The sequence below is a fragment of the Mustela nigripes genome, unplaced genomic scaffold (genome assembly GCF_022355385.1).
Source record: "Mustela nigripes isolate SB6536 unplaced genomic scaffold, MUSNIG.SB6536 HiC_scaffold_76, whole genome shotgun sequence".
In the NCBI taxonomy this organism is placed as follows: domain Eukaryota; kingdom Metazoa; phylum Chordata; class Mammalia; order Carnivora; family Mustelidae; genus Mustela; species Mustela nigripes.
Window position 1 is genome coordinate 567813 of NW_026739491.1, and position 26825 is coordinate 594637.

General features: G+C 44.7%; 1 protein-coding gene across 1 annotated transcript in view; it reads left to right on the forward strand.

Moving 5' to 3' along the window:
• Positions 1-26825, forward strand: part of LOC132008192 (exostosin-2) — a 140383-nt gene that overhangs the window by 98274 nt on the left and 15284 nt on the right. Inside the window, exon 10 of the mRNA XM_059386606.1 lies at positions 4219-4385. Within this exon, the coding sequence (XP_059242589.1) occupies positions 4219-4385 (167 nt within the window). The remainder of the gene's footprint in view (positions 1-4218; positions 4386-26825) is intronic.

Here is a 26825-nt window from a genome sequence, read left to right on the forward strand (position 1 = left end):
GGGTTATTGTAGGGGTCCTGGTGATCTAAAAGTGGATACAGAAGGTGCAAACTGAGGGCATGCCACTGGATTACCAGAGTAATATGCCAGGTCTACATGGCCCACTTGGCCACCCTTACACTGAAGGCTCAGAAGAAGTCCTTTGATTCTGTAGATAGACACAAACGTTCAGAGGAAGTCTGGGCTAACAATGAGTGGATGTCTCCTGTGTGCCAGGCACTGTGCGGCTTGGGGCATTCCTGTTCATCCTCACAGTCAGCCGTGGGAGGGCAGGGTCGTTATTCTGTCTTTATAGTGGAAGGAATAGGTTGAAAGTGACTGACTTGTTCAAGACACCGTGGCTGGTAAGGGCTACACCTGAGATGCAGAGGTCTTCCCGAAGACTGTTCTTTCTGATAGATGACTGCCTCACGAAATCCTGGACCTCAGAGGCATCTTGTTTGGTCTCATTTGATGTCAAGTAGAAATCTGACCTAATAGTACCTAATAGTACATTTCAAGTAAAAACACACATTATATTGCTCAAGGCAGTTCATCATTTCATTTTATCTCAGTTTTTCCATCAGAAGTTTCTTTTTTAAATGTATTTATTTATTTTCAAAGGTTTATTTATTTGAGAGAGAAAGAGAATGTGTGCGCAAGCAGGGTTGAGGGGCAGAGGGAGGGAGAGAGAGAGAGAATCCTCAAGCAGACTCCACACTGAGCTTGGAGCCTGTGCTTGATCCTGGAACCCTGAAATCATGACCGGAGCCACAATCAAGAGTCAGTCACTCAAGAAACTGAGCCACCCAGTCACCCCACTTCATTTATTTTATCTCTAAACCCAGTGTGGGGCTCGAACTCATGACTCTGAGATCAAGAGTCGCATGCTTCTCTGACCGAGCCAGCCAGGCGCCCCCCATCAGAAGATTCTTACCAATTTGAAGTCTAAGTTGGTTGCCCTATAACTTTCACCCAGCCGTTGGTCATGGTTCTAACTTTAGAGGTTGGAGAGAATAGTTCCCCTTTCATCTGATAGCCCTCTTGATATCCTGTGTATTAGTCAAGGCCCAGGTAAGAGAGAGAAACCACACAGTAACTTGAATAGGAGAAGTTTAATATAAAGAATGATGAACTAGTAACAGATAATTGGTGACTAGAGGTAAAAACTGTAAAGAAAGTAGGAAACAAATTTGGGAGAGTCCCTTCCCCGGCTAGCTCTGAGACTCCGACTTTGTTTGATAGCATGTGACTGTAGCCTACTGCACGGTGAGGTTTGCTGAGGTGCCACAGGCCAAGTCTGGCAAACAAGAAACTTCCCGACCCCTTCAGTACCCATGAAATTCAATGGGAAACCACTGGGTATGTTCTTGAACTTGCTGGGAAATGGCGGGCTTTGGTGAAGCTCCCTGGGAACCACCCACGGGGGGGACCTCAGCCGAGTTGCTCTTGGAGGTGTCTGTAGAACCTGTCGCAGAGATGTCCCCAGGAATGCCACTTAGCTTGCTGGAGGGAAGTGCCCCTGCATGCTTATCTTCTGGTCAAGTACAGAAGGAGCAACAAGTTAAAGAGGCGCGCCCGAACCAGGAAGAAAAGCCCCCTTCCTTCCAAAGTGTCCCTCCAGAACCCTCTACTGACAGAGCCTAACATCAAGCTGGTGGGCAGAGGGGAAGTGTTTACAGGATCTAGTTCCAGCATGAGAAACCAGGCAGTGAAGGGTGACGTTGACGCGGGGAGGCAGTGCATGGACAACTGGCACCGTTAGTCTTCTTAAACATTCTGTGGAAATCCTGGATTCAAGTACCTGTACTGTCCTTGGAATTCCTCCCAAACTCCTTTTCAACTTGTTTGAACTTTCCCCATCTTACCATCCCCAAATCGGAACACAGAGCCTTTCAGAGTGTGGTCTAGGGACCCCTGGACATCCATGAGAGCCTTTCAGGGGATGTATGAGGTTGAAATTATTTCCATAGTAATACCAAGTCACTTCCATTTCCCGTTCTTTATTCTTTTGCAAGGAGGCAGAGGAGTTTTTCTGAGGCTGCATGACATGGGATAAATGGCTAGTGGGATGTGCACTTGTGTATTCTTCTATTTTAAAATTTCCTCAGTTTTAATCTCTTATACTAATTGTGTGTGTGTGTGTGTGTGTGTGTGTGTGTGTGTGTGTGTGTGTGAGTGTGACAGAAAGCTTCTTTGGGGTTCTTAACAATTTTTTAAAATTTAATTTAATTTTTTTCAGTGTTCCAAAATTCATTGTTTATGCACCACACCCAGTGCTCCATGCAATACATCCCCTCCATAATTCTCAACAATTTTTAAGAGAATATAGAAATCTTGACACCAAAATTTTGAGAACTGGTGGTCTAGTAGATAGAGCTATTTTAGATATTAAAAGTCATGTTTCATAAGGATTTGGACAGTAGATTTATGGCAAGGGTTTAATTTATCTGGAAGAGGGAGCAGGAAGCCAACAAGCATAAGGATGATTGTTGGAGAACACACATTGAGTTTCATTATTTTATCCCAGATCTCGAGAAGCATGAGGTTTTCATACTGCAGTAGATGGTACATGTTCTGTTTGGTCTTTGATGCTACACAGACTTAGATTCAATCACTTACCTTATCACTTAGTAGCTCTGTAACCCCTGCCAAATTACTTAATCTCTCTGAGCCTTGTAACTGCTGCTTTGTAAATAATTTCTGCTGCGGTGGTTTTCGGGAGGATTGGATAACATTGCATCTGTGAAGTGTGTGGCATATACTATTGCTTAGTAAAGGTGTCCTCCCTCCCCTACTTATTTTTAGAAGACAGTGAGAAGGACTTGCTGACACCCTACAGGTAAAGTGGGATGCAGGTCTTCACTCTCTCAAGTGTGTTCCCATCCATTTATTCCAAAGCTCTTTATTGATTATGTGCTTCTGGGCCAGGGATGAGACTATAATTAACTACTGTTATTGATTAAGAGGCAAAGGCCCCTAGGATCATTTCTTTGGTGTTCAGTTCCGTCCTTTTTCCCAAACATGCTTCTTTTGGAGTTGACTGGTTTTTTTAGGCTCTGTGCTTATTTAAGACTGAATTTCTTCCCTAATTACAGGGCCTGTCTTACACAGGCTTCTTCCAGGACCCTGCTGGTGTCCCCACAACGTGTCCCACGGACACACTGTACAACATACAGAAGGAAGGTATTTCACCCGCGGGCAGTGCCTTTGCCCTTCTGACCCCCCGTCGCCATCCTTGTCTTCAGTATGGTGACCTTGGAACGGCCACAGGCATTTGGGGCTTCAAGACTCACACATGCTAGATCTTTCCACAATTACACGATGGGCTTTTTGGAAGCAGTCTGATACCTAGCTTTCCTTTTGTCATTTGACAAATGTTGTGTGAAGAACAAAGGACCCTCTGTAAAGAGCCCTGAGGCCTATGGACAGGGTAGTGCACCAAAGAGGTACTAATTTCATGCTATGCTAAATGCAACATTTTAAAATAAGGAACCTGTGGTTGAATCGCTTCAATCATTTCAAAGTAGAATGGGAAAAAAATGTAAGGCAAGTCATGGGTTGGTGTTTCTTCAGTATACCAGAAAATCCCACATAATTAGACCTAGAAACTTGATATTTACTCTGTAAATTGTTCAGGATGAGAAACCAAACCCAGTGGATCAGAGGGAAGGGGCTGTCCAGGGGATAACGTCAAGAAACCTACGTCGTTCAGGGAAACCATTTTCGCAGGGTGGATTTGAGCAGCTTGGTGTCTGTTGGCAATTGCATGGTAGAGGGGGCACACGGGCAGACATCTAGAACACGTACGTGCTTTGTATCTGCCAGCAGGGTGGAGGCATGCCTTGAGCTCTGGTGTCCCTCACTGTAGGTAGTTTGGGGAGGTGGCCAAGTTCTGACACGACACCATGGGCCTGACACTGGGATAGTGCGGACTCCATCCCTCGTTGTTGTGATATTGGGCGAGTCCTTTTGGCTTCTCCGTCTCTCAGTTGTGAGTTGAAGCCATTCGTACCTCTGGTTAAGACAGTATTGAGAATTAGAAGTGTTGCAAGGACCTGGAGAGGACAGAAATACTTCAGGTTTTTGTAACCGTGCTTTTGTGAGGACTCGCCCTCTGACGGTTGTACGTGGAGGTTTGATGGCAGCTGCAGAAGTAAGTTCCGTCTCGTGTTATGGTGCTTTTACCCCATCGTCTCCTCACAGAAGAGTCACCCATGCCTGTCTTTCCTGCCCCAGATTCTCTCTGGCCCAAGATCCGGGTCCCGCTGAAAGTCGTGAGGACAGCCGAAAACAAGCTGAGTAACCGCTTCTTCCCCTATGACGAAATCGAGACGGAGGCGGTCCTGGCCATCGACGACGACATCATCATGCTCACGTCGGACGAGCTGCAGTTCGGCTATGAGGTAGGGACGCTTCAGCCGTCCATGCTCACAGCCGCTGCTGCTCGCCCAGTGTCGCCGGTCCTTCCTGACCCGGAGTGTTCTGCTTCAGTCTCTAAGGTCATAATTCCGCAAGCCCAGCGGAGTCTAAAAGCGGGGCAGGAGTGCGCGCTATGAAGCTGTCCCTTAAAACTTTGGGGGAACCCTTTTCCGGGATGACACCCGTGCCCTCCAGCCATGGTCGGGGGCTCCCAAGGAGAGTCCAGGCATGTTTTCCAAAGAGCATCTCTAGCTCGTGACAGATGAGCACTTAATGATGTCCCCTTGAGGAGCGCGTCCCGGCCTGGGGCAGCTGGGCGCGGCAGCGATAAAACATCAGTGAGCCCACGGGCTGGCGATGTGACACGCAGAAAGCAGACCCTGTGGACGGCTGCTTTCCGAGGCTTAAGTGGAGAGGCTGGCGGCCTGTCTTTGGGGAGAAACATTTTCTCTCACGGTTCATTCTGTGCGGCTGATGGATTAGGCTGGGTTCAGGGGTTAAGTATGGAGACCAGTAAAGGTCTCCCCAGGGGAAAGTGCCAGAGCCGAGGCCTGGTGAAAAGCGGTTGCAATTGATGAGCTCCATGTCAGGGAGGATGCGGGGAGACGCATGGTGGCGCGGGCAGAGGCCTGTGGCTGGGGGGTGGGGGGAGGGGTGGGGGTTGGCCAGTGACATCGGACCCGAGCAAGACAGAGAGCTGGCCTCAGTTAGCCACAGCCGGCACAGGGAAAGTGGTGAGATCTGTCCCCTGCCCTCGTCCTGCCTGTGAGAGGGAGGCAGCGGTCTTTTCTCGCTGACTCAGAGTTTGCTGAATTTAAGGTTCTAAAAAGTCATGAAGTTGAATTAGATGAAGCCATTTGTACTCAGACTTTACCAAATGAATATGGATTGTGTATTCCTATATTTATTGCAGAAATTTATTTTCTGGGGCGCCTGGGTGGCTTTGTTGGTTGAGCGTCCAGCTCTTGGTTTCTGCTCAGGTCATGATCTCAGGGTTGTGGGATCGAGCCTTGCGCCTCGCGTTGGGCTCTGTGCTCAGCTGGGTGCCTGCTGGAAAAGTCTTCCCTGTCCCTTTGCTCCTCCCCCTGTGCACTCTCTTTCTGTCTCTCAAATAAACAAAGCTCAGAAAAAAAGGAGAAATTTATTTTCTAACCCTTAAGTTAAAAATGGTGCTTTTTTATGCAGCTCCATTTGAGTGTAAAAGAAATTGTTGTAGAAGAGCCAGACGTGCAACACACTTGGTTGCTATAGTTACTGGCCAGTGAGAGGTGTGAGTGGCTAATAAAATATGTATCATCTTTCTGGGTTTATTCTCGTTCACAGAGATGTCTTTTACATAATCACATGTAGGGCATTAGATGACTTTTAGCACTCTTATTCCCATTTTTTAAAAAAGCAAATTACTCACTTGTTTCTCTAGCCAGCTCTTGGCAGAAAGACCACTGCTTCTGCCAGTGTTTTCTCTCTTTCTTGCATATAGTGGCTTCAGACCATACTTACATGTTTATTTTTGTGGCAAAAGGGAAGTGGAAAAAGGGAACATTGGGAACGATCTAGCCAAGACAGACAGAGTGCTCCCTCTTCAGTGTTTTCAGTTGGGCTAAATGAAATCTAGTGAAAGAAAGGTAGCCTAATGAATGTATTCCTTTTGACCTTGAAATGAGATCATGAGATCTCACGTGTATTAAAACCTGGGATTTCTGTCAGTCTTGGGTTTGTCTCAGGCCTCTTCCCCTCTTTCCTCTGTTGCTCTGTGTTTGATTCCACATCACCTCAAAGGAAATAACCGTATATCAGAGAAGTGGCAGGCAGGAAAAGCCTTGTCCCCATTAATCGGAATCTTCCCAAGATGCCGTAGAAGGAAAATTTTCATAACTGCCCTCCATATTCCAGTGAATATTCTGGACGTTTACAGACATGACTTACGATCTTCTCCCAAACCTGCAACGTGATTATTGTTTCTCATTCTTCACTAAGATGAAACAAGGTTAGGTGCAGTCACACAGCTAATGAGTGGGAGAGTTGGAATGGAGATCCCATTGTGTCTGCACCGTACCGTCAGCCCGGAGGGTTTTACCCTGTCAGAGACCACAGGTTCATAAAACTCTCAGGAAGAGCCACGAGCATATCAGTCATCTCTCATGGAATTATCTTGATGTTAAGGTTTCTCAGGCATCCCTGCTGTTGGTACTTTAGGGTAATTCTGTAGAAGTTATTTCTTGCATAGTCATTAATAAAATGGGCAGAGTTGGAAAGGCTCTGGGCCCAAATTTCTGCCGTTTCACTGACCAGTTAATGGCCAAGGACAGGTTATTTCATCTTTCTGGACGGTAGTGTACTTGAACATGAAACGGCAGTAATGGTCCTGACTGCATTAGGTCATCACGCACGTTAGAACGTTACACAGTGCCTCCCGCAGAGAAGGAAAACTCAGGAGCTGCCTCTCCTGCGCGGTGGGCAGTGTGCTCTGCACTTTACACGACGCCCCGTCAGCGGCTGCTACGGTGGCGCCTGCTAGGCTCGGTCTTGTTATTCCCCTCATGAGTCTACCCTGGTTCATGGTAGAAGGTGGTTTGTTGTTTCCGTTCTTCACAGGGGATATTTCTGTTCTAGAGAGGGTACCCACTTTTGTGTTGAGTCAGAAGACAGAAGGTAATGGTGTTCCCAAATCCTGTTTTTTATGCCAAAGCCTAGGATTATTTCATGTGGGGATTGGGAGCAAGCTTGACTGATTAGGTGAATAAATAAATCTGTTAACAAAAATGTATGTCCTCAGGGAGTTGTGTTGGAACCCAGAGCCACTTTCCTGTGTTTAGCAAGTGTGTTGGGATTATATCTATCTAGTGAATTGCTATTCATTCTTCAGCGTTCTCCTCGAACGTCATTATCTCAAAGAAACTTTCAGAGTCACTAGACTAGGTTAGGTTCAGAGCACTCTATAGCTCTTGTGAGCACATAATTAATTATGAAGTATATTGTTTGGTGTCTGTTTTTCTTCTAGAATGGAAGCCTGTAGGGGCAGGAACCATGGCTTATTCATGGCTCTGTCCTCTGTGCCCAACCCCATTCATTCCTTTTAGCAGTTACTCAGTAATATTTGATCAATAAACAAATCTCTATTACCAGCATGCATGTGAAAGACATGAAACAAGTTATTCTGGCCTTTCTGCCTGTCTGCTTTCCTGTGGTCTATAATCTGGATCCAACCATCTTAGAAAACAGGTTTAGAGTTTAAAAATGTTAAGCATACATCTACCATGTGACACTACCATTCTTCTCATAGAGATTTACCCTGGAGAAGTAAGAGCATATGGATACACATATACTTGTACACAATATTTGTAGCAGTTTTTATTTGTGGTAGCTGGAAAAGGGAGGAAAAACACTCAGTATCTATCAGATTTAAATGAATAATCCTGGTTTGTCTATACAATAGAGGGGCACCTGGGTGGCTCACTGGGTTAAGCCTCTACCTTTGGCTCAGGTCATCTCAGGGTCCTGGGATCGAGCCCCGCATTGGGCTGTCTCCTCAGCAGGGAGCCTGCTTCCCCCCACCCGCCTGCCTCTCTGCCTACTTGTGATCTCTTTGTCAAATAAATAAATAAATAAATAAATCTATACAATAGAATACTACTCAGTAATAAATAATGAATGAGGTGTAGAGACGTACAAAAACATGTATGTATTTAAAAATAATTATGCTGAGTGATTGAAGCAAGATGAAAACATATTTTATGATTCTATTTACATAAAATCCTAGAAAATGCAAACTAATGTTTAGTGATTGAAAGATCAGTGGTTGCCTGGCATAGGAGTGGGGAGGGTAAAGCTGTGAAGGGCAAGAGGGAAGAATAACAAAGGGACAAAAAAAAAAAAAAAAACCTTGTAGGGGAAATGGATATGTTCATTTTCTTAACCGGAATGATGATTTTACTGGTATATACAGATGTCAAAACATATAAAAGTATGCATTGTAGATAGATTCAGTTTATTGTATGTCAGCTACATTTCCAAAAAGCTATAAAAAATTATCTTCATGCAAAAGCATATAAAAAATGAAATGCTTGAAAAATGGAATGAAATGGGTGCCATATATGTTCAATGAAAACCACAAAATGTTGCAGAGAGAAATTGGAGAGCAACTGCATAATGGAAAGATGTAGCATATGAATCCATCCAGAGACTTAACTGTGAGGAAGGTGTGAGTGCTCCCCATATTCTTCTGCAGATTGGGAGCGGTCCCACTCAAAATCCCAGAAGGCTTTTTTTTTTTTTTTTTTTTTTTCAATTGAATTGAAATTGACGAGCTTGTTCTAAAATTGAAACCTGAAAAATAGCCAAAGCAATTTTGGGAAAGCAGAGCAAAGTTTCAGGACTCCCTTATTTTAAGAATTACTGTAAAGCTACAGTAATCAAGACACTGTGGTATTGTTGTCAACTTAGACATATACATCAATGAGACAGAATAAAGAGTCCAGAAATAGAACACACATGTACGGTCAACTGATTTTCAACAAAGGACCTAAGTCTGTTCAATAGAGATGGGACAGTCTTTTTCACTAAGTGATGCTGGAACAATGTGATAGCCTTATGTCAAAGAAAAAAAAAAATCATGCCCCTCACCTCACAACTGTATATAAAAGTTTAACTGGTCCTAAGAATGGAAATTTTAAAACTTCTTGAAGAAAACAGAGGAGAAAACCGTAATGTGTCTAGGCTAAGCAATGATACTGAAAGAGGAAACAAGTAGATGACTTATAAAAGAATAGATAAGTTGGACTTCAAAATTAACAATATTTGCAGAGACACTTTTTTGGGAAAAATATTTTTGGAACATATATGTGATAAAGAACTTTTAGCTGGGCTGCCTCCCTGGGTCAGTTGCTTGAGTGTCTAGCTCTTAGTTGCAGCTCAGGTCATGATCTCAGGGTCCTGGGATTGAGCCCCATGTTGGGCTTCTTGCTCAGTGGGAAATCTGCTTGAGATTCTCTCCCTTTGCCCCTTCCCTCGCTCTCTCTATCTCTCTCAAATAAATAAATCTTTAAAAAAAAAAATCTTGTATCCAAAATATGTAAAGAACTCTCCCAACTCAGTAAGAAGAAAACAAAGAAGTTAATTTAAAAAAAAATGGGCAAAAGATTTGAGCAGTTTCACAGAAGAAGATATGTAGAGATAAAGTGACATATGAAAAAATTCTCCACATCATGATCATTAGGGCAATTCTAAAATAAGAGCACAAAAAGTTACCAAGACATACCCCCTAGAATGACTAAATAAAATTTTAAAAACTGACAGTACCACATGTTGATAAGGCTGTGGACCCACTAGAATTCTTGTATGTTATTGGTAAAAATGTGAAATGATACAACTGATTTGGAAAACAATTCAGTTTCTCATGCAGCTAGACATCTACTTTACATATGATGCAGCTTCCGAAAGCAGTTAAAAATGTATAACTGTACACAGAAACTTGTACTCATTATTCATAGCCTTATTCATAAGATCCAGAACTGTATATGTCAGCTGGTAAATGGAAGAATAAAGTGTGGAATATGTATGCAATGGAATACTACTCAGCAAGAAAGAGAAATGAACTACTGATATCTGGAGCAACATGGAAAAATCCAAAATCATTATGCCAAGTGAATGAAGGCAGATGCAAAAGAGTACTTCTTGTGTATGTCCATGTATATGAAATTCTAGAGTAGGAGGAACTATATTGCCAGGAGTAGGGTGTGGGATTGACAACAGAAGAATAGAAAGGAACTTCTCAGACAGTGGAAATGTTCTAGCCTCTGATTGTGATGGTATTTTTATGACTCTGTACAGTTGTCAAAACATACTTAAAATTGGTGATTTTATTGTAAGTGAATTTCAAAGCTGAAAAAATTGTGGGATGCAACTAAAGTTATTAGAGGAAACTTATAGCATTAAATGCTTGTATTAGGAAAGAAGAAAGGTCTAAAAGCAATTACCTAAAAAGTTTGTTCTCCTCTAAGGACTTAGAAAAAGAAGAATAAATTATACCCAAAGCAAGTAAAAGGAAAGAACAAAGATAAGTGCTAAGAAAGTCAGTGAAGTAGAAAACAGAAAGTTAACAGATCCAAAAATTGACCTTTGGGAAATATTAACAAAATTGATAAAACCCCTAGCCAGAACCCTCAAAAAAAGAGAACATAAATTATCATTGTTGTGAATAAAAAGGAATTAAAGAAGGATTGCTATTATAGATCCTACAGACATTAAAAGAATAATGAGAATATTATTAAAATTTACATGAGAGTAAGAATTCTTTTGAAGATTATAACTTAGCATAAAATTGAATAGAATTATATAATTTTCCATTAAAAAAACTGAGGTTATCAAAATCTTCCTATAAAGAAAACTCCAGGCCCAGGTGGTTTTACTGGTGATTTCTTGGGAATAAAGTCATAGTTTTAGGTTGGAAAGAAAATTAGAGATACTCTATCTTGCTCACTTTTAGTTACAGGTGAGGCCTATCCATAAGCCACGTGAAGCCCAAAAGTGATGTGCCCAGTGCCATCCAGTTAGCAGGTGGCACATACGGCTTAAATTCATTTTAGTGGTATTTTCACTGTACCACGTCACTTATAAAAATGTCATTATATACCTGAGCTTACAGAGAAAACCAATTATATGGAATTATAATAATCATTATTTATTCTTATTATTAGCTGTGTACCACTCAAACCCAATTGTTGAAATCTGTCTGTGGTGAAGATAAAAACACCTGAACATTTTCTTATTATTCTCATATTCACAAACAAGAATCCATATCAGGAAAATAGAGTCCGTAAAAGTTGTTCCAATAGAATGGACTTAATATATGAAATTTTCTAATACAAGGTATCAGAGAGCTTGAGAGAGCAAAAGGGAACCCTGAAAGTGTCACGAGATGATGACTGCAGGACTCAAGGAATAAAGGAAAGGAGGGAAGTGGCTGGGGTCATTGGAACCTACAGGCTTAGAAGAGAGTCCTTCCTCTTTCCCAGTGGTGGGCCTTAGACCTTCGTGGGGGACCACTGGTTGGTTTCTGCTAGTAGTTCCGAGGGTCCAGATGAGACTGGTTCTGGCATGCTGGAAGAACCTAGAACCACCTCCTGTTGGGGTGAAATGCCACACTGCTGGGAAAAGCAGGCAAGCTGGGAAGTAATTCCCTTCTTCATTTCTCCAGTTCTCCAGTCTTTCCCTGGTGTCCCCCTACTGACAGAACCTGGCAAAAATGAGATATTTTTTGCAGTCTCAGCCCCAGGATCACAAAACAGAATTTAGGAGGAGTTGGGGCTTCAAGACAACAGCTTACTAACTAGCACAGCCTACCCACCTTTACTTACTCAGTGTCCATGCACACCCTTGTACACATGTTTGAACTTCCTTAGAGCAATAATAACAACCTTATTCTTTCACTAAGAATATGACCTGTCCTTCACACATAGAAAGACCTCTCATTCTTTGCTCAGAAATGGGAGACACAAAGTCCCAATGTTCATATCAAATTTCTAGGTAATTACTAAGTCCTTCTTTAGTCACAAGTCTACTTAAGTGTTCTATAACTTAGTGAATGAATGATAGACTTCCAATCCTAGATGAGATTGCATAAGCACATTTTACCCTATTCCTGGAGAAAGAAGTCAGGCTGGCAAGGGCCCTCAGGACCTGAGGGATGCCCCAGCAATGAGTTTCCTTGGTTCCTTCCCTTCTTCTCATTTCTCCCTGTCTCTCTCCTTACCATCCTACTGTATAACCCCAGCCTCAGTGCAAGGAAGGCCATAACATATAGATAAAAACGTAACAGATAGAAACAAACAGAAAACAACAACAACAAGAAAAACCCACTTTCTCTTGCCAGAGGACTGGGAAGAGGGCAGCCCTGTGATGCAGCCCTTTTTACTGTATCCACTCGGCTCCATGCAGTTGCCATGAAAAAACCATTCATAGCCCTGCCAAGTAGGTGCTGTGTCTGTGGAGGTTGTCGTGCAGAGCCCTGCTGGCCATCCTCCCCCTGCATGAACAGGTGCAGAGACTATGGAGCAGGTGTTCTGTCCACCATCCCCAGCCTGCAGCAAGTCAGCCTCATCCTTCCCAGAGTGAGAGTGAGCTGAGAATGGGATTATTTAAATGCATGTTGAAGTCCTGGGGGGGCACTCTAGCCTCTCCTTGCAAAGCAGCCCATGGATGGAACTAAGTAGAATCAACACAGCAAAAGTTGTGAGAAATAAGAAAATAGTGGTGTAGAATACCAACCAGGTTTCAAAAATTAGCCTCCGGATACCACACAAGGTAGGTAGACCAGAAGAGCACTACCAAGTCTTTGAAAACTGAATTGTTATTCAGTCTACAGCCCACAAAGGTGGGTGAGGACATATATTTTTGAACCTAAACTCCCTGCTCAAATAGGGAAATTTAAAAGGAACGGAGTCTCATATTATTCAAATGTAATAATCAAAATGTTCAAGATACAATCCAAAATTACTTGTCATACCAAAAATCTGGAAAATTGCAGTTTTGTGAGGAAAAAAACACAGATGCCAACACCAAGATGACACAGATGCTGGAATTATTTGACAAGGGTTTTAAAACCACGATCCTAAAAGATCCTCTGATAGGCAATTAATGAGCACCGTTGAAACAAATGGAAAATAGAAAGTCTCAGCAAAGAAACATATACAAAGGACAACCAGCTGGAAATTACAGAACTGAAAATTATAGAAAATGAAATTTAAAATTTACTGATGGGCTCAGTGGGTGAATGGAGATAATGGGAAAGAATTAATGAACTTGAGGATGAATCAATAGAAATTATCCAATCCAAACAACAGAGAGAAAGTAGATTGAAAAAAAAAATGAACAGAGTCTCAAGAATCTGTGGGACAATCACAAAAGATACATTTGTGTCATCAGAGTCTCAGAAGGAGAAGTGAAAGAAAGTGGTGCTGAAAAAATACTTGAAGAAATAATGCCTGAAAACTTCCAGAATTTGGCAAAGGACATTGCATTCACAGATTCAAGAAAATAAATAAACCATAGACATCCGAGAAGTAAATTGTATAAATTTATGTACATTGTGTAAACTGAAGAAGTTGTGACAGGAATGCATATATCAAGAGACTAATAAATTGAAACACACACACAGCATGTAGCACATGGCAGGCACACAGGGCAAGGAAAAGATGCTTGAGTTTGCTTGAGTCAGAAGAGACTGCTGTAGTCTCTGCGCCTGTCCCCTGGGGTGAGACCAGAGTTGATGTAATTTCTAACTTTACTCTTGCCCGTTGATTCTGTGTTCCCTTTGCTCTCCGCCAGCACTCCAGCACGTTCCTCACAGACCCAGTCAGTGTCTTTGATGGCTCTGGCACTATTCAGACTTCCTTTTTCTTCTCGTGTTCATTTTGAGATCTTGGGTTTTTCAGGGAATCTCTTCATTTCATTTGAGCTATAAAACGTATTGATATAAAGTCAGTCAGGATATTATCTTACTGTTGTTTCAGGTCTAGAGGATCTGGAATGATGGTCTCTTTTTCACTCCTGGTATTGGTCATGTTGTTTTCACTCAGTGTCTTGGTCAGTGCTGTTAGAGGTATAGCAGTGCCATAATCTTTGTAGAGAGTCAGCCTATGATCTTGTTGATTCTTCATTATTGTCAGTTTGCTTGGTCCTTCATTAACTTTCCCTGATTAGTTTCTTCCTCTACGTTCATGAGTTTGAGTTGTCATTATTTTCCTAGTCTTTCAACTTGATGATTTAGATCATTGATCTCAATATTTATTTTTCCAGTGTATGCATTTAAAGCTGTAAATTTCTTAGTAATTACTGCTTTTGGTATATTCCCAAGTCTTGATTTGTCATATTTTTATTATCCTTAAGTTTAAAATATTTTCTAATTTCCACTGTAATATCTTCTTTGACCCATAGTTATATAAAAGTATATTGCTTACTTTTGCCAGTTTTTAAAGTTATTGTTTTTTTTTCCAATTAATTTCTGATTTGATTCTACCCTGATAATCCATATGGCTTCATTGTTTTGAAATTTACTGCCTCTACAATCCAGTGAAAAGGTCCGTTTTGGTAAATGTTCTGTGTGCACCTAAAAAGAGTTTACATTCTGCAGTTACAGATTTAATGATCTCGAGAGGTCATCTAGATACGATTAGTTATCTTGGCACTTTTAATTTAATTTTTAAAAATTTTAAAGGTTATATTTTAATTCCAGTTAGCTAACACACAGTGAAATATTATTTTCAGATGTATAGTATAGTCAGTCGTTCCACACTTCCATAAAATACCGAGCACTCCTTAATATCCCCATCACCTATCTCCCCCCCACTCCCAGCCCCAGCCACCTCCTCTCTGGTCACCACCAGTTTGTTCTCTGTAGTTGAACTTTTAATTTGAATGTAATCAACATGTCCCCCAGCTTGTTCTTCTCCAAAATAGGCATGTCCATTTCTTGTTATTTCTGCCTTCCCCCCGGCCTTTGTCATTTCTGTGGTAAATTCATTATCTTCATTTAAATTTTAAACAGTAGCTTAAATATTTAATATGTGAGAACCAAAGAGAAACGATGCAACAGACCTTTCTCACTGTGGCTCCAAATAATTTTTTGAAGGAATCTGGAGAGACAGAAGTATCCCTCCTTCTGGGAATTTTTCAGAAAGAGGGAGCCAGCAGTCTTCCCAGTATCTAGAGCGGTTTTACTAGTGCTGCCAGGAGACGAAAGAATTGAGCAGATGACTTCCCGAAATCCCTTCGGCGGTAATGAATCTGAGGGGTAACGGTACGCGGTCGTTCCACGTGAAGAAGTGGCAAACTTCTGTGCCCATGACGTGGCAGCCTCCTTCACTTCCCCATGAAACACGGTAGGATCGCATCGTCAGGCTGCAGGGAGGCCATGGGCGGCAGCACGTCAGGATTCGAAGGGGGAGCACAGCCGTTCCTTTAATGGAGGACCACCAGAGCAGAGAGGATGGTGAGCCCAGGCCTATTCGGGTCGTGGTTCAGCTGTTGAGTCTTCAGAGGCCTAACATGTACTCGGGTGCAGAGCCCCAGCGTGGTTGTCCCAGACGGGAGGGCGTGGTAGGGCAGCGCTCTCGTTAGAGCGGTGGAAGCTTCGGCGTCCAGAGACCATTTGAAAGTGATGGGCTCCAGGGCCTGCTTAAGGAACATAGAGTAGAGACCCAGAGGAGCTCGCAGACTGCACGCTTCCCTCCTGTGCGCCTCGTGTATGAGGTAAGAGAGAGTGGACTCGAGAACCCCTTTCCAGAAGGTGGTTTACTAGAGCTCAACTAGGTGACGTTAGTCATGTCTCCTGAGGCCTGTAGACAGGCTGAGAGGACCGGGATCGCTGTGGGCCTGGTGACCGTTCACGGTGTGGAAAAGAAACGTGGTATCAGAATGTGAAGGGACCTCCGAGATCATCCTGTCACTTGATGCTTTATTGCTTAGGAAACCGCAGTGCGGGGGGCACAGTTACTTCTTTAAGGTGGGAAATGGACATTGTCTGTCCCCCAGAAGGGACACAGCAGCAAGTGCCCGGGGATGAAAGGCCAGGCCACAGAGGAGAGACCTTCTGCCTTCCAGTGGCTGTGTTTGAGCCCACAGACATTTAGATTCGAGACCTAATCCTGGGCATCATTATTTATTTAATTGGGAGAAAACACAGGGGTCATTTGCCTGTTTATGTGGGTCATATTCCCTGTTGGAAGGCAGAGGGTTTAGGAAATGTTACATTCCCTCTCCAGCCCTGAAATCAGGAGCTGAAGAATGCTCTTCTCTGGCCCTGCGTGTTTCTGACTTGTTTGACAAGCTCTAGTGAGCTACCAGATGTGGAAATTCTTTTCAGCCTGGGATAATTTATTTATCTGTTTATGTATTTTACCAGGAAAGTATCTATTGAGTTCTTGATACTCATTTGCAAGGAACTCCTGGGGGAGCAGTAGCCAAGTATAGTGTTACTTGAGTGTTTGATTTTTTTTTTTTAAGTCTGTCTGCTTTTACTTCAAAACTAAAGAGCTGGGAAATAAAATGCAACTTGTTCCTCCTCCCCTCCCCCGCCTTAAAGAGAGTTTAAAACATGTGGCAGAAAATGAGCCAGGCGGACTTGGCTGAGTGTATGAACCCGTGAATTTATTTTTCCTTTCATACTTTGATCCTCATTTCCAACCATAAAAATTATTAGTAGCACTTAAGTGTTGAACATTTTTCACCTGAGAGATGTGGAACGCTCTTGGCTAATAGTACCGGTTATAAAATCAGAGCTTCACGTGGGGATGGGAATTGGCTTAGAGCGACTCTGTGTTTTTAGGCGCACAAAAGGCTGATGCTTTCCTTTTACTGCCTGGGTTTCCTATAGGTGGCAGACGCCAGCTGAACCTCTTGGATACTAATGAATTATGAGAATTTTTATTATTTGGTTCACAACTTCACTAGGTTAGGGCAAGTATATACTTTTCAATGAATCATGGCAAGCAAAATTGCATAGAATATCCCACTTTTTTCCCTGGAAAATATAAAACCATTTCGAAGTGCGTTCTCCTGATAGAGGAAGAACCAAGAGGGAAAGTATGAACAGAAGAATGAGCTTGGTGTGTGTGGTCGCACGGGGCAGTGAGAAGCAGACGGAGGACGGCAGAAGTTGTGTTTGGGTTAACAGTGGAAGCTAGGTTGGTCAGGCAATATAGGACCAGCGGAAAAGCTTATAGCAGTAAAAAGATACAGGTTTGTAGAAAGGTGTGTGTATGTAGAAAGTGAATTTGAAACAACAGACGCTGAAGACGGGGAAAGCCAGGTAGGATAGAGGTGGAAAGTCAATAGACTTCATATTCAGATGGACTCAAGAACCAAAGATAAGGAAAAGACCAGCTTACCCATAGCTCACATTTACTTTGTGATGAGGGAGCTTGGCTAATTGGAGAATTCCAGAGTTAGTAGAATTTAGAGATACCTATATGCTCATCCAGGGAGAGCAGAGAGATGATAATATCTGTGATTCAAGTCTAGTATCCCACTTTTTCTCTCCTTGCTAGACGAGCCAAGAGGTGAAAACAGCCTATCATAGTCTAGACTTCCCAATCACCTCTTCTAAAAGCCAGCAGATAACTGAAAACAAAACAAAACAAACAAAAAAAAGGCACGCTCTGTCCTGTTCATGTCTCTCCCAGCCTTCTGCCAGTGAAAGTGCCACAGAGGCTGGGTCCGGGGAGCAAACACGTAGAACAAGTGTTGGACTGGGTCTAAAGATGGATTCTCGCAGGCCTCTTGGCTCTGATCTTTCTGATAGGAAAAGACTTGCTTTCCTCCCTAGATGTAAGCCAGGTGCTACAACTAAAGATCTGCTCAGGGTTGTTGGGAATCCAGAAGCAATGTTCAGAGAAGTTTTTCTTGATGGTACATGGAACTCTGTCTCATCCTGCCATGGGCTCTCGGGCAGGCTTACCCTTTGGGTTCATCCCCAAGGCACAAAGCAACTCAGTTCTTCCATAGCCAGGACTAATAAAAAGCGAGCATCCCTAAATGAGGGCTCAACATGCAAGGGCCATCTCTGGAGTGGGTGGATAATCTAATTAATGGAAGTGTCTCAACCTCCAGAAAGAACCAGTACCAGAGATTTCCATTCTTTGACCTCTTGGCTGACTCAGATCCTTGAGCCTTCGCAGAGTCTGATCTAGTGAGTGACTGAGAGATTCTAGCCTTTCTCTCTCTTCTCTGAATGATGGGCTGTCCACATGGCCCCCTTCGCTAGGATTCACAGTAAGCCGAGCCCATTTTTGGCATGTACAAAGTCAAACCTTGCCAGAGCTCTTCTGGGTCAGCATTTGTGCTGGGTCTGACACTAAAGCTTTCCAGTGTATCTAGATCCATTTTGCCAAAGCTGAGCTTTTTAGATTTATATGTTTCTTAGGACTTGTGTTGTGCCCTCCTCATTAAGTATCTGGAGAAGCAGATGGCTGTAAGCTTTTTGAACCTTGGGTATTATATCTGAATAAGAGTGATGGTACCTTTCCAGAGCCTGTCCGCAATATCCATACACTATTGAATATTGAAAAAGATGTCTTTCTGTCTTTCCTTCCATTTTTTAGTTTTCTTATGTACCCACAGAATGAGCATTATAGAAACTGTTGTCTTCAGAACAGTTGTGGGCCAGGTTTGGAATGAGTGGACGCTCATTCCAGTGAGTGTCCCTGCCCAGAAGGTACAGTCAGAGCCTCCCTCTAGGAGATACGGGGAGGACTGTGGGCAGAGGTGAGCAGCTCGCTCTCTCTCTCTCGTTCTCTCCCTGGGGTGTTCCTCGTTGCCGCGGGCTCCCTGTGTTCAGCGTGGAGGAAAACCGAGGCATCCGTTAGATCTGTCCTATCTCCAGCTTGCACTCATTTGCACCCGGGGCCCCCGGGAGCCAGGGAGACTGCGCCTCGGGCAGCCCCTGCAGCAGGAGCTGAAAGAGGACCCGCCAGCGCGGCCAGGAGCCCACAGAGGTGCTGAGAGGAGCCACGCTGAAGTTTGACCTCTCAGAGCCTTTCGAAAGCACCCAGTCCCCGCTGGAGAATAAGTCAAACAAATATTAAGGGAAGGAAATCGAATATGTATGCTGAACATTGAAGCAACATCTGAGCGTTTAAAAAAAGTGCCCAGCTGGGAATTACAATAGAGTGACACTTTTTTCTTCCCCACTGAGCCAATTACAATTACAAGTTCAGAATTTATTTACCTAGCCCTTAATGAAACGGTGGATGCTCCCTGTCCCAAAGAGGAGGGCGTGGGTGTGGGCTTCCTGCCAGTGCATCTTACCATCGCTGGGTGGCTCCTCTGGGCAGACTTGCATCCCGGGCAAGGCAGGTGAGTGGGATTCAGTGTGTTTTCCACAAGCACTTACTTGTGCTGGACATTGCTGGTGCTCCCCTGCCCTTTCTCCTCCTGGCCCTGCGTGCTCCCCACTGTGCCCCACATCTCTCCTGTCTGCAGCCGGGTCAGGCCCACCTGGCTTTGTAGCTCCGCGCTTCAAGAACTAATGCTTATAATGTGGGATAGTTATTTTAAAGAGGTGTTGGTACACTTGATGGTTTAAATAATGCGTACTTTCCCCACCCCCTGTTCCAAGGGAAATAGCTGCAAAGATATTCTAACCTGAAAGAATCCATATGTTTGAGGGTTCTTGTTCCAAAAGCTGCCTGTTGTCTCTTTGGGATTGATGACAGGCTTTGGCTGCTGCAGTTCAGAGCCTCAGCATCGGCTTACGATTTGGGGATATGGGGACTTTGTCTTGCGTGGGCTGCTTATCTGCCTTGATTTCAATAGAGTTGCTTCAAGGAGGTGTATGGGTAGGACTTGGCCTGGGGCCAGGGCAAGTGAAAGCCCCAGCGGCAACTCTCGGGGACAGTGTCTGTAGCTTTCCAGAGAACATTCTAGGTTGTTCCCCAGTGTGAAGCTGCATCCTTCATTGCCAGTTGTAAAATGGCTTGCAGGAGCACGGATATGAGGCGGTGGTGGTTGATGGCTACAAAGTTAAAAAGCAGTTGCCCGTTTTAGAAGACTAAGAAGAAAGTGTGAAGGAACAGAGTGGTCCGCTGACTCTGGAACAGTCGTGACTGGGAACAATGAGTCTTTGGAAAGCAAGGTGGACCAGGCTGAATGATGTTTACAGCTCCCCTCTTATGTCATATCTGCTGCTTGGTGCTCGAAAATTGGTGCCTGGGGTTCACGTTAATCTTGATTGCAGTTTGTTTGCTACTGTCTGTTGACTGGTTTAGATCAGGAATGGGCAACCTTAATTTCTAGCTTCCCGACCAGCCTTTGAGTTGGATTGAAGAGCTGAGGGTTGCGGCAGAGGTCCTGCTCTCATGTTGACACTCTGGTCATTTTGGACAGCTGGGTCACTAATTACACCCACGGCCTAAATCTCTGGGGCTGGTGGAAAAGCTCCCCTGACTTAGAGCAGAGCATTCAGGCAGGATTGTGTCCGCCCTACGGACTCCTATGTGCCTAGTGCTGGACACAGAGTGGACGCTCGGAAAGTATTTAATGAATGAGTGAACTTAATGTGTTCAGACATTGAATTTTCTTACATACAGTTTCTGGAGTAGAATTGGAAGGAGTTGTTCAAAGTTCAGTGATTCCATATTCTGTATTCAGTGGGGGGATCCAAGCAGGGGCCATCTACTCGCTGGCCTGCCAAACACATAGCAAAGGGTAATTTTGTACTAATTACTTACCTTGTTGGGGGCAGTGGGAATCTCAACCCTCACTTTGTAATTTAACTTTGTTCTCTTAAAATGAAATCCATAAAGCTTTTTTCTTATTTCCTGCTTTCCCACCCCCAGCCTAGAAGTAACCTTGGTCCTCTTAACCCTTTTTTTGTGCTTTTTCAACTATATCCTCGCTTTCTTTCATCTCTAGCTTTTTATGCATGTGACATTAGCTTTTCTAAATGGGAAACTCCTTGGTAACAAGATATCTGCTTTGATTTTGTATTCACTCTTTGAAGTGTGTAAGGCAGTCCCTAAAAATTATGCTGAGTGAGGGATGTCTGGGTGGCTCAGTCAGTTAAGTGTCCAAATCTTGACTTCACTCCCGGGCATGATCTCAGGGTCATGAGATCAGGCCCCACATCAGACTCCACACTTAGTGTGGAGTCTGCTTGAGATTCTCTCTCTCTCTCCCTCTGTTCCTCCTGTCGTGTGTGTGTGTGTGTGTGCACTCTCTCTCTCTCTCTCTCAAAATAAGTAAAATAATTTTGAGATTGAGTGAAAAAACCCAATCTCAAAAGGTCACATACTATGCAAGTCCATTTATATAGCCTTCTTGAAATTATAAAATTACAGAAATGGAGAATACATTAGTGGTTGCCAGTGGATGGAGGGGAGGGTTATAGATCAGCAGCAGGGAGCCTCGTGGTGCCGGGAACGCTCTGTATCTTAACTGTGTCAGTGGCAATGTTATGTGATGTCACACTCTAGTTTGCGAGATGTGGTCATTGTGGGAGACTGGCTGAAGAGAACATGAGATCTCGTTTATTTCTTACAACTGCTTTTCAATTTCCAATTATCTCAAATTCTTTCAAGGAAAAAAAACAATGGTGGCTCAGTAGGTATCTGTGAGTCAAGTGCATAAATGAATTAATAAATAGGAATATTCAAATCTCTACATCCCCAGACTTTATTATTTTAGCTTGCTGTTGGAATGCCTTTCCAAAACTTGTTATTAGGATTGATATTTTTAAGGTGGATGAACAGCTCTGTATTTTTTTTTAAAAATGCCGTTGAGGAATCCTTCCTTTTGATGGTTTGGATTTTATTCTAGTTTTGGCCTTTTATTGTAAGCCACCCCAAGTCATTTTTTGGAAATGTGTGGGATATAAATAAATAATTTGAAAGAGTCCCTCGACGGCTTACTTTCCCCACCAGGACATTGTGGGGTTTAAGCAGACATATCGGGAGGGCATTAGGCTGAATGAACTCATTACAGAATCATTTTGGAGCTACACTGATGTTTCAGCCAGAGTTACAGAGTTATGGTCAATGGCACGTCTTCCCTTTGCACAGTGAGAAGAAAACAGGGTTTTGGCCATTTTGCGGTAGCATCCCTGATTGCAAGTGGTGGAACTCACCCAGGGCAGTGACTCGAAGTAAAGAGAGTTTCTCCCCTTGCTGAACAGAGCTCACGTCTTTGGTCCCCAGTCCTTTAAATGGAGCCTCACCAAAATCAACTGGAAATTCTGAAGGCTCAGTAACGGTTTTGTATAAACACTAAAATCTCTGTTTCCACTCGTGTGGGATTTAAAGAGAGTAGCCATTTGACTTATGATCACTATTCTTCTTCTAACTTCATTGAACCATCCCCTGAGGCCAGACTAAGAAACAGTATCCCCCTCCCCAGGGTTGAGGTTAGGGAAATAAAAATGATTTCATGTTTAGTGGGTCCTAAGGAGTGCGAGATTGGAAAACCCACGACCCAGTCCTGACCCACCCCTTCCTCCTCCCGTCGCCTCAGACTCCCGTCTCTCCTTCCCTTTGTTATTATCTCTTAGGGGATTCATTACCTTGTGAAAAATAGTAGTGGAGTTTAATTTTTCATTCAGGAGCGTTTTGCTTGTGTTTCCTTCTCTGCTGGAGCCTCACAGATTATAGGGCTCCAGTGGGCCCATGGACGTCCTGTGTGGGATCCCACTGGACTGTTCCACAACTGACAGGGGCTCCTTCTTTTCATGGCGTGCGCATGTGGCTTTCTTTGCTAAATGGGAGCCACATTCCTGGAGAGGCTTCAGCTTTTAGAAGACAAGTACCAGGAGGGAACAAGGGTTTTGTGGGTCTCCCCACCTCCTCTCCCTACCCCTTTCTACACTCAGCTTGGGTGGTGTGCACGTGTGACTCTTCCCATGCCTGCACTAGCACCGGTGATGAACACAGACACTGTGATTTCACACACTGTCACCTGATTCTGTCTCCCAGGTGAGGGACTGAGCTTGGGGAGATGAGGTGCTTTGAGACTCAGAGGAGTGGGGAATCCTGTGACTTCGTGGACCAGACTGGGAGTTAGGCCCGACCTTAGGCTTGAACTGACTGTGTGTTATTGGGAGAGCCACTTCCTCTCCTGCTCTGGCTTCTCGCTTGTACTGCGAGGGAGCTGGACCGAATGAGCTTTGTCTTCCAAGCGGTCTTAGCTGCAAATCTCTGAGGTCGTGTGGGTAGGGGTCAGCAGCTCAGACTGGCGAAGTGTGAATCTTCTCCTTCCTGTCCACAGAAGGCACCAGGCTGTGCCATCTGGTGAGCCGGGGCAAATAAGGCAGAGGAGAATGGTTTAGAGCCACCTCCTCTGGCAGTGTCTTCTAATTGTGACGATTTTGACAGCACACATTCCTCCACTAAGCCTGACCAACCCCAGCCTGTTTCTCTTGCCTCCTCACTGCCCTAAGCCTGAAGAAAGAACTTGAAAGGAATGGAGAACTTGTCTCTCAGAACCAAGGCACTGACCTTCAGCCAGACTGGGGCACATGGGATTTCTACCCAAATCCCAGAAGCCTTCCCATGATCCTGGCTTTCCTGCTTGGCTTATTTTAAGCAGACCGCTGCTTTGGGTTGGAAAAGTCTCTCAGGCAGACTGAAGTGATCTAACAGGTAAATCTTAATACTTAACACAGCATGTACATGTATTTGTCAAAACCAATCAGCATTAGGGAACTCAGGGTGACAACTTCAGGGCTCCCTTGCTCTAGATGTCTAGCATTAGCATTTAATTGTGTCCCAGGCGTGGACAGAGGCTCTTTGGCTTTTTGCAAAACACCCCCTTGACCAAAACTGCCAGCCACCAGTGTGATGAAAAGCATGAGCTGAAAATGGAGCCAATCAGGCTGAAGCCCTCCATTCCACTTCGTTTCAGGAAATGCCAAATATAAAAGGTGAGCTCAGTTCCCAGAGGCCTGAGAGTGAATCTGATAACAGGCTCCTCCGTGGAAACGAGTGTGGAACTGGAATGCAGCCAGCTAGCCCCTTCCCATCTGGGCAGCAGGCAAGGCAAGCCTGAGGGAAGAAGGGCCACTGATTCAAAGACGGTTGCAAGTTGGAATTGGGATCCTTGCTCTGCCCCCGCTGGCCCAGGCATGTGACCACAGGGTTTGGGTTGGCTCCTCGAGTTCTGTTCTACTTTGATGGTGAGGTATTGACAGAACCCAGGGGTCGTGTGCAAGAAGAGGCGGGAAACCCCAGCGCAGTTTGATGTGCCTTGAATCTATATTCCCTGTATTTCTCTCACTACTTCTTGGTCTGTCTCTGGGCTCCTGATTCCTGGTACATATGGTAACCCTCTTACCCAGTAGCAATATCCCTGTGGAACCATGCCTTTGAAAGTGTGATGACTATAGCAGCCACTTCAGAGAGTTACTTTTCTCCTAAAGCTGACCTGTGATTTCATAATTGTGTATCCCAGATGGGCACCACCTGTTGCTACACCTTCCCCCTTCGCCCCTCCCTGGTCCGTTTCCTGAATCTGACTATGGTTAGCACACACCCTGTGTTTAAAATGTACTCTCCAGGCTGGCTTAGATTGAGTGCATTAGCTAGCCTCTTTGCAGGAACATTTATTGGGTACCCGTATGTGTATGGCATCATAAGCCAAAGTTAAATAACAGAGGCCGTGTACTCCAGAAACGTGCGACTTGCAACTGATCACAGTCAGTGAGTTTGTTTCTATGGGAATATGTTAGTAAGGAAAAAGATACAAAGATTTCAGCCCTAAAAGGACATTAGAGAGCACATCACCCGACCCCTCTTTTGCAGATGGCGAAACGAAAGCAGGCGACCTGACAGGTGGCTTGCACGACTCCTCGAGGGCAGAGCCGGCTCTGGGGTGTCTGCCTCACCCGGAGCTCATGGCACACGCCCTCGTAGCATGTCATCTGGACTGCGCTGTGGCTTTGAAACAAAGGTGGAAGACCTAGTCTGACCAGCTAGCAAGGGGAAGCCACAAAAGACCTCCGGAAGTTGAAGGGGGGAGAGAGAGAGATCGAGAGAGAAAGAGAGAGCAAGAATAGATAGATTACTCGGCAAAGAGCCCAGTGAGCACGGCTGGAAGTGCCGAGGAGAGCAAATGTCCGTAAGTGGTTAGCACCGAGGTTGTAAACATTGGGTCAGAGCGTGCTATTATGTTGCTACAATCTCTACTTGAATAGTCACGTGGAAATAGCCCCGAATGGAAGAGCCATTCAGTTATTGCTGAGCCCCCAACCAGGGCCTTGAGCTGTAATAGAGGTTCTGTCTGCAGAGTCGCGCGTGACTGAAACTGCACGAGGACAGTGTGTGCGGACAACTTGAACAGTGCAGACACACAGTTGAGTAATGGTGCCGTGACCCAGGCATGGCCAGTGGAGCACTGTTACCAGAGCTCCGGGGCTAGAATGTGAAGTTTCAGGTGCCCCGCTCCTCGAATATATAAAGGCATCTGTTAGTAATGACAAAAGGCTGACCCCAGAGCATTTCCCTAAGGTAAAAAGAAAAGAGCTGAACGAGAGGGAGGTGGGCAGTCAGCAGGAGAGGGGGTGGAATTTGAGTTCTCGCTCTTCTGGCTGGGAGGACGCTTTACTGTCTACATAATCGCCTTCGTGCTGCACTGGGGCTCGATTAGAGAGGGCCCATCCTGCTCGGCTCCACTCCGTTTTGATCCCGTAGTCAGCTGCGGAGTTATAGATGAAGTGACAAGGATGCTATCTTGATTGTATCCAGCTGCCTGGAGTAAGTCAAGGGCAGGGAGGCCCCGCGTGAGGAACAGCGCTCACTGACGGCTCCAGAGGAATCTGAAATTCAGAACACCTCGGATGCTTTCAGAACGGCGTAGTTCAGCACTCAGTGACCCAGTGTCACCCAGTTAAGTCTCTGTGGAGAGAAGTCTGATAAGTGGCTTCGGCTAACAGGAAGAAGATTGAAATCCTAACCACATTTGACCCTAACATGGAGCCAGTGTTATTAGGGTGGCTGCAGACGGGAGCTTGAAAAGAAGGACCCTAGGGACAGTGCATGGATTGGAGAGCTGTGTAGACTCAAAGTAGCCAGAGGGTGGAGGAAAAGGCGGCTTCCAGCTTGCAGGGGACTGACCGAACTTGTCCCTCCCTGGCCCACCCAGCCCTTCCCCCACCGCGCCCATCCCCTGTGGGTGGCACCGTGACCTGCGTGCACTTGGAGCCTTTCAGAACCCCTCTAAGCCCACAAAGGGGAACCACTGGCCCCTACCATGGTACTGGTGCCACTCGAGCGGCAGGTGCTTGCTGCTGACAGAAGGAAACTGCCAGCGCCTGTACGGGAGCGCGCCTGGGCTGCGCACCGAACAGAAGCCACGGCTCACGGACTTTGTTGTTGCTCTGGGCTCTATAAAGCCAGAATAGTATCCTATTATTTTAATCTGCTGAAATCCAAGCCCCAGAGTAGGAGCACAGCAGCAGCCTCACACATCTGAGGAAATGTCTGACACGGCTTCATCTGTCTGCAGCTAGTACAATGGTGGCTGCGGCTGATTAACTCTGTTGGGTACAACATGGTGTTAATGAGGCCAAGGCTGTGGGTTTCAGAGGCCTGGTAGGTGCCCTGGGCTCACACAAAGGAAACCCCAGACCACGCTCAAGACCCGGGTCGGATATCCCATGAAAGCATGTGGACGATCACAGGAGGACCGGGAAGGACAGTGGAATGACTCAGCGAATACCGCTTACCCCCTTCTGGAAAAGCAGTTTAAAACATGTGCTTTAGCCCTGGTGAATTATTACTGTGATCTTCACGTGCAAGGGATATCACATTATTATTGATGGTAACTGTTGATCAGGACTGCCGCAGACTTCCTTTCTGAATTAAGGAGAACACTGGCTCTGCCTGCGAGGGAAAGAGAAAGGATCTTCCGTCCCTCCTTTTAGTCTCAGCTGTTTTGCCTGCTGA